Source organism: Aplysia californica, unplaced genomic scaffold, assembly GCF_000002075.1.
Source record: "Aplysia californica isolate F4 #8 unplaced genomic scaffold, AplCal3.0 scaffold00278, whole genome shotgun sequence".
Taxonomy (NCBI): domain Eukaryota; kingdom Metazoa; phylum Mollusca; class Gastropoda; order Aplysiida; family Aplysiidae; genus Aplysia; species Aplysia californica.
In genome coordinates, this window is record NW_004797548.1 from 881,454 (window position 1) to 894,123 (window position 12,670).

General features: G+C 36.1%; 1 protein-coding gene across 1 annotated transcript; it reads left to right on the forward strand.

Annotated features, from left to right (window-relative positions):
* Window positions 1-707: 707 nt before the first annotated feature.
* LOC101860258 lies at window positions 708-11,796 on the forward strand (the record flags this gene model as incomplete). The annotated part of the gene is given in 7 exon segments (XM_005101338.3): window positions 708-829; window positions 3,466-3,698; window positions 4,085-4,264; window positions 6,346-6,546; window positions 7,048-7,162; window positions 7,995-8,167; window positions 9,045-11,796. Coding segments are annotated over 7 exon segments (2,254 nt in total), but the record flags the coding sequence as incomplete, so codon positions are not given.
* Window positions 11,797-12,670: the final 874 nt, after the last annotated feature.

Genomic DNA, 12,670 nt, shown 5'->3' on the forward strand with positions numbered 1-12,670 from the left:
AGCTTAGCAGATTTATTTCGTTTCTCAGTGGAATAATCACGAAGGCCAAAGCAGGACAGGAACTTTTTGTCAAATATATTTTTCTAAATTCAGGAAATTAATAAATAAATTCCGCTCCGTCATGGGGACCTATCTGTCTTTTTGCAGGTACTTGCCAACTTTCAACTCTGTTGCTGTCGTAGTTTTATGGGAAAAGTGACACATGTGTTTCCAAGTTACCAAGTATATAGATCTAATAGATGTAGGACCCTGCTTTCGTGGTTGTACACCCCAAAATTTCAAAGGTGTGGAACCAGTGCGCAAAGCTAGTGAAAGGAAACCTCACTTGTTTACAATGGCGTCTCAGAAGACGGACTTTCCCAAGATTAGATTTGAAACGAAACTAATGAAAAACTGAACATTAAAGTACAGTGACTTCAGGCTTCTCAATAAAACTGTGCACCCTTTAAATGATTCTGAACCACCATTAATTTGTGAAATTCGAAAGTTAGGTGGTTCGGAAGTTTTAGGCGTCCAAAGTGACGAACTTTCATAAATATAATATATAGAAATTATATAAATCTTATTTTCAATAGTCTTGTGGAAGTCATTGTAGGCCCTACATGAATTTACTTTTAGCTTTAATAAATTTTAATCCTGTAACAATGCATGCATTATTTTCAAAGACAATTCATTGATTTATTTTTTTCATCCTAACTTTTCCCAGATATAAGGGTTTTCCTCCGAGGAAAGGCCCATGCAGAGTGGAAAATCACAAGGGCCGGAGAAAGGAGAGCAATGAAGCAGGATGAGCACTATATGGATGAGAGACTCTTACTCTGGGGCAAAGGTTTGTTCCACATTCTTTTCATGGTCAGGTAACACTTTATTTATTTGGAATTTCTGTCCTGGGGAAAACATTATCAACATTTTAAAAAAAATGTTTTTGTATGGTATTGTTTGTTGGAGATAACTTCTACAGTGAAAGTGAGAGAAAATTTGTCATTGTTATTTTTTAAATTGAAGACTTTTATGATTATTGTTAAGTTAAATTGAGGGTGAGGAATTTTATCATTTGCTTTATGTTTTATGGAGGAAGCAAAACAACCATAATATGTGTCACAACACGAAGGAATCAGATGCTCTTCAATTTTTGGGTTCATAGAATGATAATTGATAGCATCTTAAAACTTGCTAATTTGTCTTGATATTGGGGGAAAAATATCTATATCTATCTGGAATAGGAGTAGATATTATAATTATTTGTGATCAAAGGAGGCGAGGTCACTTGGTGTCAGAGCTAAAAATTAGCAAGAAAATGGAGACAAAAATTTAGTGAATTCCTAACTTGTCCGAAGTTTGAGTGCTTTTATGGAAACTGCAAGTTTACATCTTTTGTGACTTTCATCAACTATTTTCTGTAAAATCCATTTAGAAATGTGTTCTTAACTGATTCAGCCCACACCACTGCTCACAGCAGCTCGATGACTGCCTCCTGTGCTCTTTAGATTGCTCCCTTTCTTCATATCATTTGTATCTCTTCTTTTTTCCTTACCACTTAAATATCAACCCTTTTTTTCTGGTGTCATTGAATATTATTTTTTATTCTGAACATCTATATGCCATACATAGGGGTTTTGTCAAACTTAGATGTTTCTTTTTTACATTTTTGTGAGACCACCCGTGAGGTCTCAAAGCGGGCACAAATTGTTTGCGTCTGGAGTCCAAAATTATCTGCGGGCTGAATCGTTTAAGTGCTCAACATCTTTAATATAGATATTAAAGATGTTGAGCTTTTAAAAAAGTATGCGATAAAAATGGCTGAACAGACTTAAAAATGATTTTTGTTCAGTTTCATTATTTTGACGAGAGCCTGAGTCCACCAGCTACGACACGTGTGTGAGGCAGCGTGGTGAAATCAGGCGCTCGTCAAAATAATGAAATTTAAGAAATTGGCATTTTTCCGCCGGTTTGGCAAGTTTTACCGAAATTTGTTTTTGGGCTCAACACCTGTTATATCCATTTAAGAACCCATTTCTGTGTGGGATTTTTATTGAAAAACGTTGATTAAAGGCGCAAAAAATGTAAATGTGTGTGTGTCTAAAGAAAGATACCAAAGGTCGCCACAGACCATTTTGAGCTACAGGCTGATAATAACAAAAAATCACTTTTTGGACCAAAATGTGTTTCCATAAAAAAATGGTAGTTCCACCTTTTTTTAACAATGTGTTAAAATGGTTTTCATTTATTTGATTTCTAAATGTTTTATTTTGAATAATGTTGAGTCTAGGGTATTTTTTTAAAGAGATAATGAAAAATGCTTTTAAAAGGTGTTAAAATCTATTCTTGAAGCATGTTTTCTCTTCCCTGCTATGTTTTACCTTTGAATTCTAATCATGATATTGATGTCAACTGAATGCCAAGATGGAAATGAATTTTCCATGAATAAATACATTAGAAACAAATGAATCATCGTTTTTTTCTAGATTGTATGTGTCCTAGACTTAAAAGCTAATTTTATCAAAATTAGATCTTTATACCCTACCTCACAAAATGTGCAATATCTCAAAAACTACTTGAGATACCTCAAAAATTCAAAAACCACTGTGGTTTGCATTGAATTTCCAATAAGGTACAACCCCTAACTCAAATTGGTCAGAATCCGACTTTGGTGCCTTTCTTTCGGCACACACACAAATTGTCAGTTTCCACAGACTCTCAGGCTATGTAAATAACCAAATTTTGGCGGCCATTTTCTCACTAATTTTACCTCTGAAACCAAGCGACACCCACCTTCTTCAATCGCAAATACATGTATCTCGACTTGTATTCAAGATAAATGGGTATTTTATTCATCAAAAGCAAGGCAAATGTTCAAGCTTTAAGGTGATATCAATAACTCCACATGCCCAAAAATTGATGAGCGCCTGAGTCCTGCTGCGTTGTGACCCATATTTCAGCACGATATCAACTGTTTTTCTTAGAGTTGTAGAGATCTCTAGAGAATATTGAACTTAAGTTAAGTGAACCTACATGAATCCTGAGGCTCAGAACAGTTCAGGAGTATTTTATTGGCATAGAATTATAGATCATTTCAGACATGTCAAATGCTATTGAAATTGCAGAAGATAAACAGATTGAATACCTAAATGAATTCTAATCAGTGCACTTATTTAATTACTTGCTGTACTCCGTCCGGATCCAGATTGCTTTGTTGAATGCTTTCAAACAAAATCTTCTAACTTTCTGCATCTAATCCACATGCTAAACAGAAGTAAAAGCATTTTTTTGTACATTTGCATGACAGATACTTGACAATTAATAAAACTGTTCCTATTATAGTGATCGGTATACTTTTTCTTGAAAAGTTTGTTGATAACCATGATTCTGACTGATCTACCATCCATAGGATAATTTTTGTTATAGCCCACTTAAAAACAATTTTTATGTTTGAAAATAACTTAATAATGGTTTACATTATTTCAGATGACAGTGATCCACACCAGGGCATACCTATCCTCAGTAGAGGTCGACACCGCTATCCTTTCCATTTTCAGCTGCCAGACACCACATTACCATGTTCATTTGAGAGTAAAATAGGAAATGTGCGCTATTATGTGCGGGTGACAGTCAACATTCCTTACGCTTCGTGTCCACAATGCATTCGCTACTTCTCCATCATAGGCCCCAATATTGATTGTGTGGATGAAAGATTTTTGGTAAGTTCGAGTAATCTTCCATGAAATCTCTATGTAGATTAAAGTTTAGTTCCTTCATCCATTTGTTATCCTTTTACTTGTTAATTTTTTTCCTTCATGAAATGCATTTTTCTTTTTGGCATGCAGCATTTTGTCGATAGTGCACAGATTTTTTTAAGAGAGCGCTCCATTAAATATCATCTTTTAATTTATACTTTTCAAAATTTCCCTTTTACACATTTAACTTGAAATGTACAAACTGCTTTTTCTGTAACTTAGATAATTATTTTCATAGAATGACAAGAATTTTCATATAAAGTGTGTGTTGGAGAAGACCTTATCGCCAGGAATGGTGCATTTATTCTGCTAGTTTGCATTAATGGTCCCAATTGGACTGCCTTCCTCAGGTTCCAGTGCAAGCAGTTGCCAAAAGAAACTCGTGCAGCTTATGCTGCGGAAAGGGCCCTCTTCTTTTGAGGGCGTCACTAGAAAGAACATCGTTTGTGTGTGGAGAACCAATCAAACTGAAAGCTGAAGTACAGAATGGTGGGGATTCAGAGGTGTGGGTCTTGTGTAAACTCATACAGGTAAGTCTGCACAATCTTTGTAGCATCAGTGATACTAGTTTGGTTCATCATTCATTGTTGCTTAAATTCTTTTCAGACAGATGATGTTTTGACTAATATCTGTTATTTAGTGTGTAATAGGTTCACTGCCGTTCTAGGCAAAAGAGTAGGGTCTGATTTCCACATGGAAAAGTCTATTTTGTAGAATATCTCAGACCTTTTTTATGTATTTTTGAGGAGGCTTTTTTTTCTTTGCTTTCCTATCCAGAAAACAGGAAATATTCTAGGAACAATCAGTATTTGTTATAGAGCTGCTGAATTTGTCTCTTATCAACATGGCGGTGTTTATCTGGTGGTGCCCCACTCAACAACACTAGGTCTCCATTTTTCCCAGGCTCTTCTTTGATGAATTATATCACAAAGTGGTAGACCACTACCAGATTTTTACATTGTCAATGCACAATGTTGGAGGTCTTCTCTTATTTCTATTTGCCTCTACTTTTTCCAGCGGCACAGTTACCGTCAGGCTGTTTTTTTTTAGATTTCCATTTAGGTGACCAAGATACTTGAGTCTCTTTTTGCCGATTTGAATAGCATACAGCCTGTGTATCAAATGTTTCAGGGTACTTCTATCTGTTTATGTATTTGTCTATTTAACCCAAAGCAGTCTTCTTCTAGAGAACCACATCTGTCCTGTCTGGATTCTGCTTTAATCTTCCTTTTTCAAAGCCCAGACCTCATGTGTGCAGAACTATCATATCCAAAATTTTTAAAATCTGATTTTGAGTACTCTAGGTACTCCCTACAGAGTTTGGTAATTAATTTGATAATTGTGTATTCTCAGGTCCACATTGATCCTCTGCTACTGTGTCCCCCCCCCCCAACCTCCCCAATAGTACTAATAATATAGCTTCATCATTTTCAATATGGTCAGCAGAGATGTCTATCTAAAAATAGAAAAAAAACCCACACCGTTATTCCTCACTTACATCAAAATGAAATGTTGAACTCCATATTAAAGACAGGAATGTTAATATCAGCAATTTAATGTTTAATTTATTCTCTTCGCATGGACGCTTTTCCTGTGTAAATTACACTATCAATTTACTTAATAGCACTGTACAATGGGTGCTGTGCATTTTCAAACTATTTTTAAACTGTTAGATCAATAATTACAGAAGAGGTCTAAAAATAAAATAGTGGACCTGCACATTTGAAATTTATATTCAGAGGGTTATTTTTACTTCTAATCCATCTAGTGAGAATTTTTGTATTTTTCATGAAACTTGTGTTTTTACATATACTGGTGGGCAAATGTTTTTTTTGGGTTTTTTTCTTTAATTTGAACCTTTATATCATATCTACCAATGAGGTTACAGGCTCAAAATGTTAATAGGAGGTATTTTCTTCATTCTTTGCTTTCGTTATTCTGTCTGTGAACGAGCCCAGATATGTTTTGATTTATTACATTTGCTGATGGAGTCCTTTGCCAACACATAAGCCTTGGCTTCGGCATAGATAAAGAATGGAATGTTATTTTTTAGACTGCTTTAAGATAATGATACCTGCTTTCTCAGTATATGTGAGACGCTGTGGTGAAATCAGGCACTCATCATGAATTCGAAGAAATCTGCATTTACCCATTTTGGCAATTTTTATTGAATTTTTTTATTTTGGCTCCACACCTTTTATGTTAATTTAAAAACACATTTCTGTGTGGATTTTACTGAAAAACATTGATTAAGGGGAACCCCCCCAAAAGTAAAATTGCAAGTTTTGGAAATCACCAAACGTTGGCATCCATTGTCTGGCTTATTTTACCTCTGAAACCAGACAACCTCCACCTCCTTCAATAGCAAATATCTTGACTTCTATTCAACATAAATAGGGTTTTGCTTTCATCAAAAGCAAGACAAATGAACAAGCTTTAAGATGATACCAACAACTCCACCTACTCCAAGATTGACAAGGGCCGGATTCCACGGCATCGTGACACTGTTTTTGATTTTTTAAATCAAGAAATGGGTTTTTATTTAGTTTTGATAATGAAAAAAGTCTTATTTGAAATAGGCAGCCAGAAATCTAACTTCTTACTTCCTCAGTATGTGGAGTTTTTCATCAACAAAGGTGTCTTGGGTTTGTCTAAAGAGGTGCGTCATACTGTTCTGGAAGCAGAGAGTGACAAAGTGCCTCCGCATGACACTGCTCAACTTGATGAGCTGATGAACAGGCTGATAGTGCCGGTCATGCCTCCAACCATGATTGAAGTCTGCGGGCTCGTACAGATTTATTATACTCTGAAGGTATTAGAGAATATGATGGTCTCGATTTGATAAGAGCATATCTTTTATTATCTATTTTTTTAAATTGTAGAAACCTTTATATATAAGTTTTATTTTGCTTAAACATAATTTTTTTTAAAATCCTATAATTCTACTTGTTTTATTTATTATTAGAAACCTTTCCACATCAATTGAAAGTATATATTGTGTTTGAAGTTAATATGATCACAAACACAATAGTAAGGTAATCTGCAAGTGGCAACACCTTGTGTCGACTCATATCTCTCTTCTCATGCTTATTTTCTCCTTTTCTACCTGACCTAAGATAAGAGTTAAGTTTTCTCAACATTGTACTTCTTTTTCTTCTCTTTTGTCATTTGGAAGTCTTTTACCTCCTCCTCTTCCTCCTCTACTTCTCTTATTCTCCTTTTCCTTTTCTAATTCTCCCTCTCCTCTTCCTCCTTCACCCTTGGCATGAGAGTCAAGCACCACCCATTGACTCTGACTTGACTAATGTTTCAGCTGTATCTGGAGACTTCCAAAGGGAAGGGAGATGCAGCTGAGATCAATATGCCCATCACTATTGCAACAGTGCCATTTAGAATACCAAATGCCCCTCCTCCGGATATCCTTTACGGTGAGTTGATAATAATTATCTTCTTATAAGGGAACCTGTACCTAATCTTTATTCTAGTTAAGCTTTGGAGTATCTTCTTAAATTGTTTTCTGTTTCTATCTGAAATTGTTAATTTTTTTCTGAAAGTGAAAGGGCATCTCTTTTCCAAAAAAGTAATGTTGTCTTTGGATATCCTTATCTCCAGCAAGTTGATCCCAGTGGCTCGCAGTCAGTGCTCTGCAATTGAGCCACTGGCAGAAGTATGGGTACATTCCTTTACGACAACTTTGACATCATATTAGTTTTCTGCAATTGCCGAAAACATTTCTCTGTTACCAGAAGTTCTTTCATTAGTTGAAGAACTATAAAAAAAGGTTAATTTATTTTGATTTAATGACCAATTCAGTGATATGTATGTTACTTTTAGATTTAGTACCAAAAGTCAAAAGAGGGCCCAGTCATAGTTGATTTATCCTCCAGGAGATAAAGAGTTAAGGTAGTTTAGTTTTATAAAGGCTTATCACAGAAAAAATGGATAGGCTACCTGTTAATGAGTCTGCTTGAGGAGTGAAAATTGTGTCCTGAACCCTTGATCCCAAGAACTCTCAAATCTGAATATGTTCAAGTTTCTTAATAAGAATAATAAATGACCAAATGTTGGCTTTTAACACACATTGTATGTGGTTCTGTGAACTGTTTCTAAAACAACACCAACAATAGGCTTAATTAACATACTTGTTACTTTTCTTAAAGGATTTTTGTATCATCATGAATGGTTCATTGTCTTCATTGTTCAAAATATTGTGACAATAACTACATTTGTTTAAATTATTATTGTTCTTTTGTTTGATAGAGTCTGCCAACCCGAATGTGGAGGGAGGCATGTACATCAGTCCGGAGTTTCAACTGGGACAAGTCTACATGGGGGAGGAGGTGGATCCTGAGACTACCATTCTCTACAGACCCATGTATGTGTGTGTCACGGGAGATCGGCCATCATCAAACTCTGATGCACACCTGTTACAGGTAAAAAAAAAAGGGAGTTGAATGAAGTATATCATTTGATTAGGTTGTTTTTTTTGGCTTTTCTTTTTCCTATTACTCATAGCAAGCTGTATTGTCATGTATAGATATTGTTAAATTTGCTGCGTGTTTGCAGGATTGGCATCTGTAGTGTAGCTTTCAAGGGCTTTGATGTACCCATTCATAAGACCTGAGCTCCATTTCTGTATCGGGAGAATATTTATCAAGCTTCTTGGTCTTTTTACTGAGACATTGTAATCCTATCAGTCCAGGTTGGCTTTGACAGGCAGGGTCGAACCCCCCCCCCCCCCCCCCCCAATGATCTAAATTGTGTTGATGGGGGCGTAAAAATGTGTACATCTTAGTGCAGTTACTTGGTCTGGATTTACTATTTTGGTCTAAGAGGACACAGTAGTGCCTAAATGCCCACCTACTTCTCTCGAGTTTTTTTCATTGCTCTATTATTTTATTTTCCTTTCTTCACATGCAATTTTCTTCTTTTTCTTTCTTTTTTATTGCTTCAAACAACAGCAGCATTGAAGCACAAAAACATTGTGACACTTGTTTCTAACCCGGTAGTGGCTGTGCGTAAGAGAAGAGAAGACAGTGTCAAAGAACGGTCAATTAAAAAAAACCCATGACTCTCTTGGATGTTGCTTGCATCATGTAACTTTTAATTTTTATTCAAATTTCATATACCTACATATTGTTTGATGTTTGAGGAGTTTTTCAAATTCTACAAAAAAGACATTTTAAAGAATTTAACAGGCATTTGCATATATATCTCTTCTCTTGATCCGTAAGAGTATCAGTCTTTGCTGTCAATTTGAAAGAGTGATACATGTATCAAACCTGTCTATTTGTTATTTTCTCTCAAAAGGTTCCCTCACGACAAGCTTGCAGAAGCAGAGAAAATGTTCGAGGCAGCAGAGAGGCCCTCCAAGAAAACATCATTTGTAGCCAAAACGTGCCACAGCAGCAACAAATGGTCAAACTGTTTCAAGTTCATGATGAAGGAGGAGAGAGTTCCCGGAAAGCAGGAAAGCCCGTAGTCGAAGACAAGTTCTTGAAGGAAATCACTGCAAAAATCGCGAACCGTCAAGTCAATGGAAATGATGATGAAGATAAATCAGGAGTAACCTCTGGCAGTCCTCCTGTGCCATGTGAGATTGAGTCTCAGGTGCATCTCATGCGGAAACAACTCGTGTCAAAAGACAATGTACACAAAGCCCTGGTCAATGAGTTGCGCAAACATTTGTCAGAGGATGAAGGTGCTGAAAAACCACACCCTGGTTTGAAGAAAGTGCCACTCAAGAAGGTGCCAGATTCATCAGGTGCAGGAGTCGAGTACAACAAACATTTGAAAACTGAAGGAGACAAAGGCATCGGTCATATGCCAAGTGCTGTCCCTGAGTTTCCTTCACACAAAGACCAACAACATGGTGACATTGGTCAGTCTCAAGCTATGAGTTCAGAAGTACACACAAGTAGTTTGAACTCCTCTCTTGAGCATGCTGAAAAGTTACTGGAGAGCATGAGTGAGCTGGAAGACCAGGAGGTCGAAGTGGAATATTCAGAGCATTCAGCATTAATCAGCACTCGTGAAATTGTTGAAAACATGGATGTAGAGGTTCAAAAAATGGAGAAAAGAGCAAGCTCTAAGAGTCCTGTCTCTGACTTTAGAGCTAGTTATGATGAATCTATGCAACAGTACATTGAAGAGCTTCCATCACCTGCCGAAGAGCTCCTCTCTACACCCACTGCGCCACTCATTCTTTCAGACATGACCATGGCAACTGATAACACGGAAGGCTCCACTATCGACAGCAACCCTGTAGTCAGTGTTCAGCCAATGTCTTCAGCAGCCAATCGTAACAGCAGCAGCTCAATGCACACTGATTCAGCTGGTGTTGGCGGGGAGAGGATGGTTCGTTCTCAGCCCCAAGTGGCACCAAAACCAAAGCAGGGAGCACGTCACTCTTTTCCTGCATCTGGAGCCTTTATTTCAGAAAGTGGAGAACTGACAGTGCAGGTTACAACAAGGCCTAAGAGCCAGGTGGTGGAAGGTTCTAGAAGTGCCCAAGATGAAGTCAAGGATAGTAATGCATAGAATGTCACATCGCGTCTATCATTTCCCTTTGTGTCACGCATGCTGTTAGGTCACCTTGAACTTGTACATAGATCTTTACCTCTCTGTCTTGTCAGCTTGACAAATGTTGGATTTCCTTCATTTTGCTTGTAAAATTTGTCATTTATTATTTGATTAATTATATGAACTTTACTGTCTCAATAGAAAATGTTACAAAGACATGTTTTAGATTTTGTTAATAGTTTTGCAGACTTTTGAACATTTGGTGACATTTTGATTTATTTCATTGCCCCATTATGAAAAGCTTGTAATGTATCTTTCATTTATCCTTACCTACCGCTTGTACATAATTTCATTGAACCCATTTAGTCTTGTATAGTTGATTCACTTGCCTAGCAAAATAGGTCATCTCAATTTTCCATGCACAATTGTATGTTAAAAGCTTTGAGAAATAATTAAGAATGTAGTTTGAGATTCTTACTCAATACCATAGTTTCTAAGCTCACATTAACAACAAAAAGTTTTCTTTTCCTTTTTTTCAAGATGGCACACATTTTACAAGTTCAAGGAACTTACTTCTTAGAATTGTTGCACATTTTCATACGAAAGTAGAGAACTGTTTCAGAATTTTGTTTACTCTACCTATACTTTTTTAGAGCATTTTCATAGTTTTTGACTGGTTAATCCTGCTGCCTGCAATTTGTGAAGGTGATGGACAAAGCCCGAAAATGTACAAATAATGGAGAGAAAATGTACACTGGTGTGGTATACTTTATATTAGCTTATTTTTATCTTCATTTTTAGTCTTTAGATTGCACGGTAATTATTAGAAGTAAACTGGAAGTGCACATGAATTCTCTCAACAACTAACGTTTTCTGATTGCTTGACCTCCTCTCTTTAGAACTGAAGGAAAAGTAACAGCTCTAACAAGTTTAGTCATTGATTTTATATTAACACCTAAGATGTCTGTTGCACAAATTTGTCAAAAACTTATATAATGACACACCTTTTTTTTTTTCAAATTTAAGTCTCTCAAGCATTAGGGGAGCTTTCCCCTCTATCTTCATAAAATTAAATATATGAAGTTGCTGATTCTTCGCTGCCTTATTGCTCTGATTTTATCCTCAACTTTGTATACTGTATTTTTTTACATGAAAAATGAAAAGGGCTTCACTTTTAGTAATCAACTGTACTGCTTTATTTTTGCCTGTCTATTGGTCATTATATTTCCACCCCCGTGTGTCTTCCCCCATTTAAATCCCAACAAACAGGTCCTTTTTAATATGAAAATATTTTTTCTAAATTTTCTTTTAGCATCATAATAGCATTCTGTTATAAACTTAATAATCATGCTTACATTCTTTATTCAGGATAAACTAAAACTCTGTTTGTTCATTTAATTTCTTTAGAACAGTGAATGAAAATCTTTACCCCTTCAATGTTATTTTATTATATTGACATATGTTCACCTTGTTCATCCGAGAATTGCATTTTTTTTGCATTTTGATAAATCAGGGAATGCAATCAAAATCATATCCAAAAGATTAAAGCAAGATAATGTAAGGGAGGTAATGTTTATTGTTCTTTAAGTATCATGAGTGGAGTGGTCAGACAGCATAAAGTTAAACTCAACGCCTGGGCCAGAATAATATTGTGTTAATTAAGGGAGTTTTTTTGTAACCTCTTTTAGCCTTATGTGGATTTCCTGCTCCTCCTCCTCTCTGAGATAGTCAATCATTGATATTGGTTGTTATCAAAGATAGTAGAAGACAAGATGGGCCACTCAGCCTAAAAAGTGTCCGCAGGAAGTATGCTCTTTGCTTCAGATGGCGCTGCAGTCTGTTTTGAAGCTCTCTTTCGTTTTTCCAGAAGAAGAATAGGAATAGCACCTCCTTGCGTGCGCAGATCGACTGCTGTTCATCAGCAGTTCGAGTACGTTCAGTGCGGAGTTTTAGGTTTTTTTTATTTTATTGACCTCTAGCCTTTCATTGTAAAGTCAAATTAAACAAAGAAAACCATCACCCTTTCCTCCGGAAGAGTTTTTTTGTCAGCGTAACCATTTTACAAAAGCCTTCTTCCGAAATTTATCCCAAAACTTGCTAGTTTCACTTTGATTTTTTAAAACTCAAGTAGGGTAACTCTGTTCGCAAAGAGTGCGCTTTTGTGAAGAGGGCGCCACCAAATTTTGAGGACACTTTTTTAATTAGCTCAAAGAGAGAAGTGGCCCATCTTATTATTTACTATCATTGTTGTTATATATGACAGTTTTTTCTACACCTTGTAGGCAAAGCATCATCTATTTACGAATGCATTTTTATTGTTTATAGTTTCCAGTGTAGGCTTATAGTCAGTTTTCATTGTGTAATTAAGTTGGAATTTTACATTCATCCTTTTCTGAAATGCTTCGCTCTTTTCA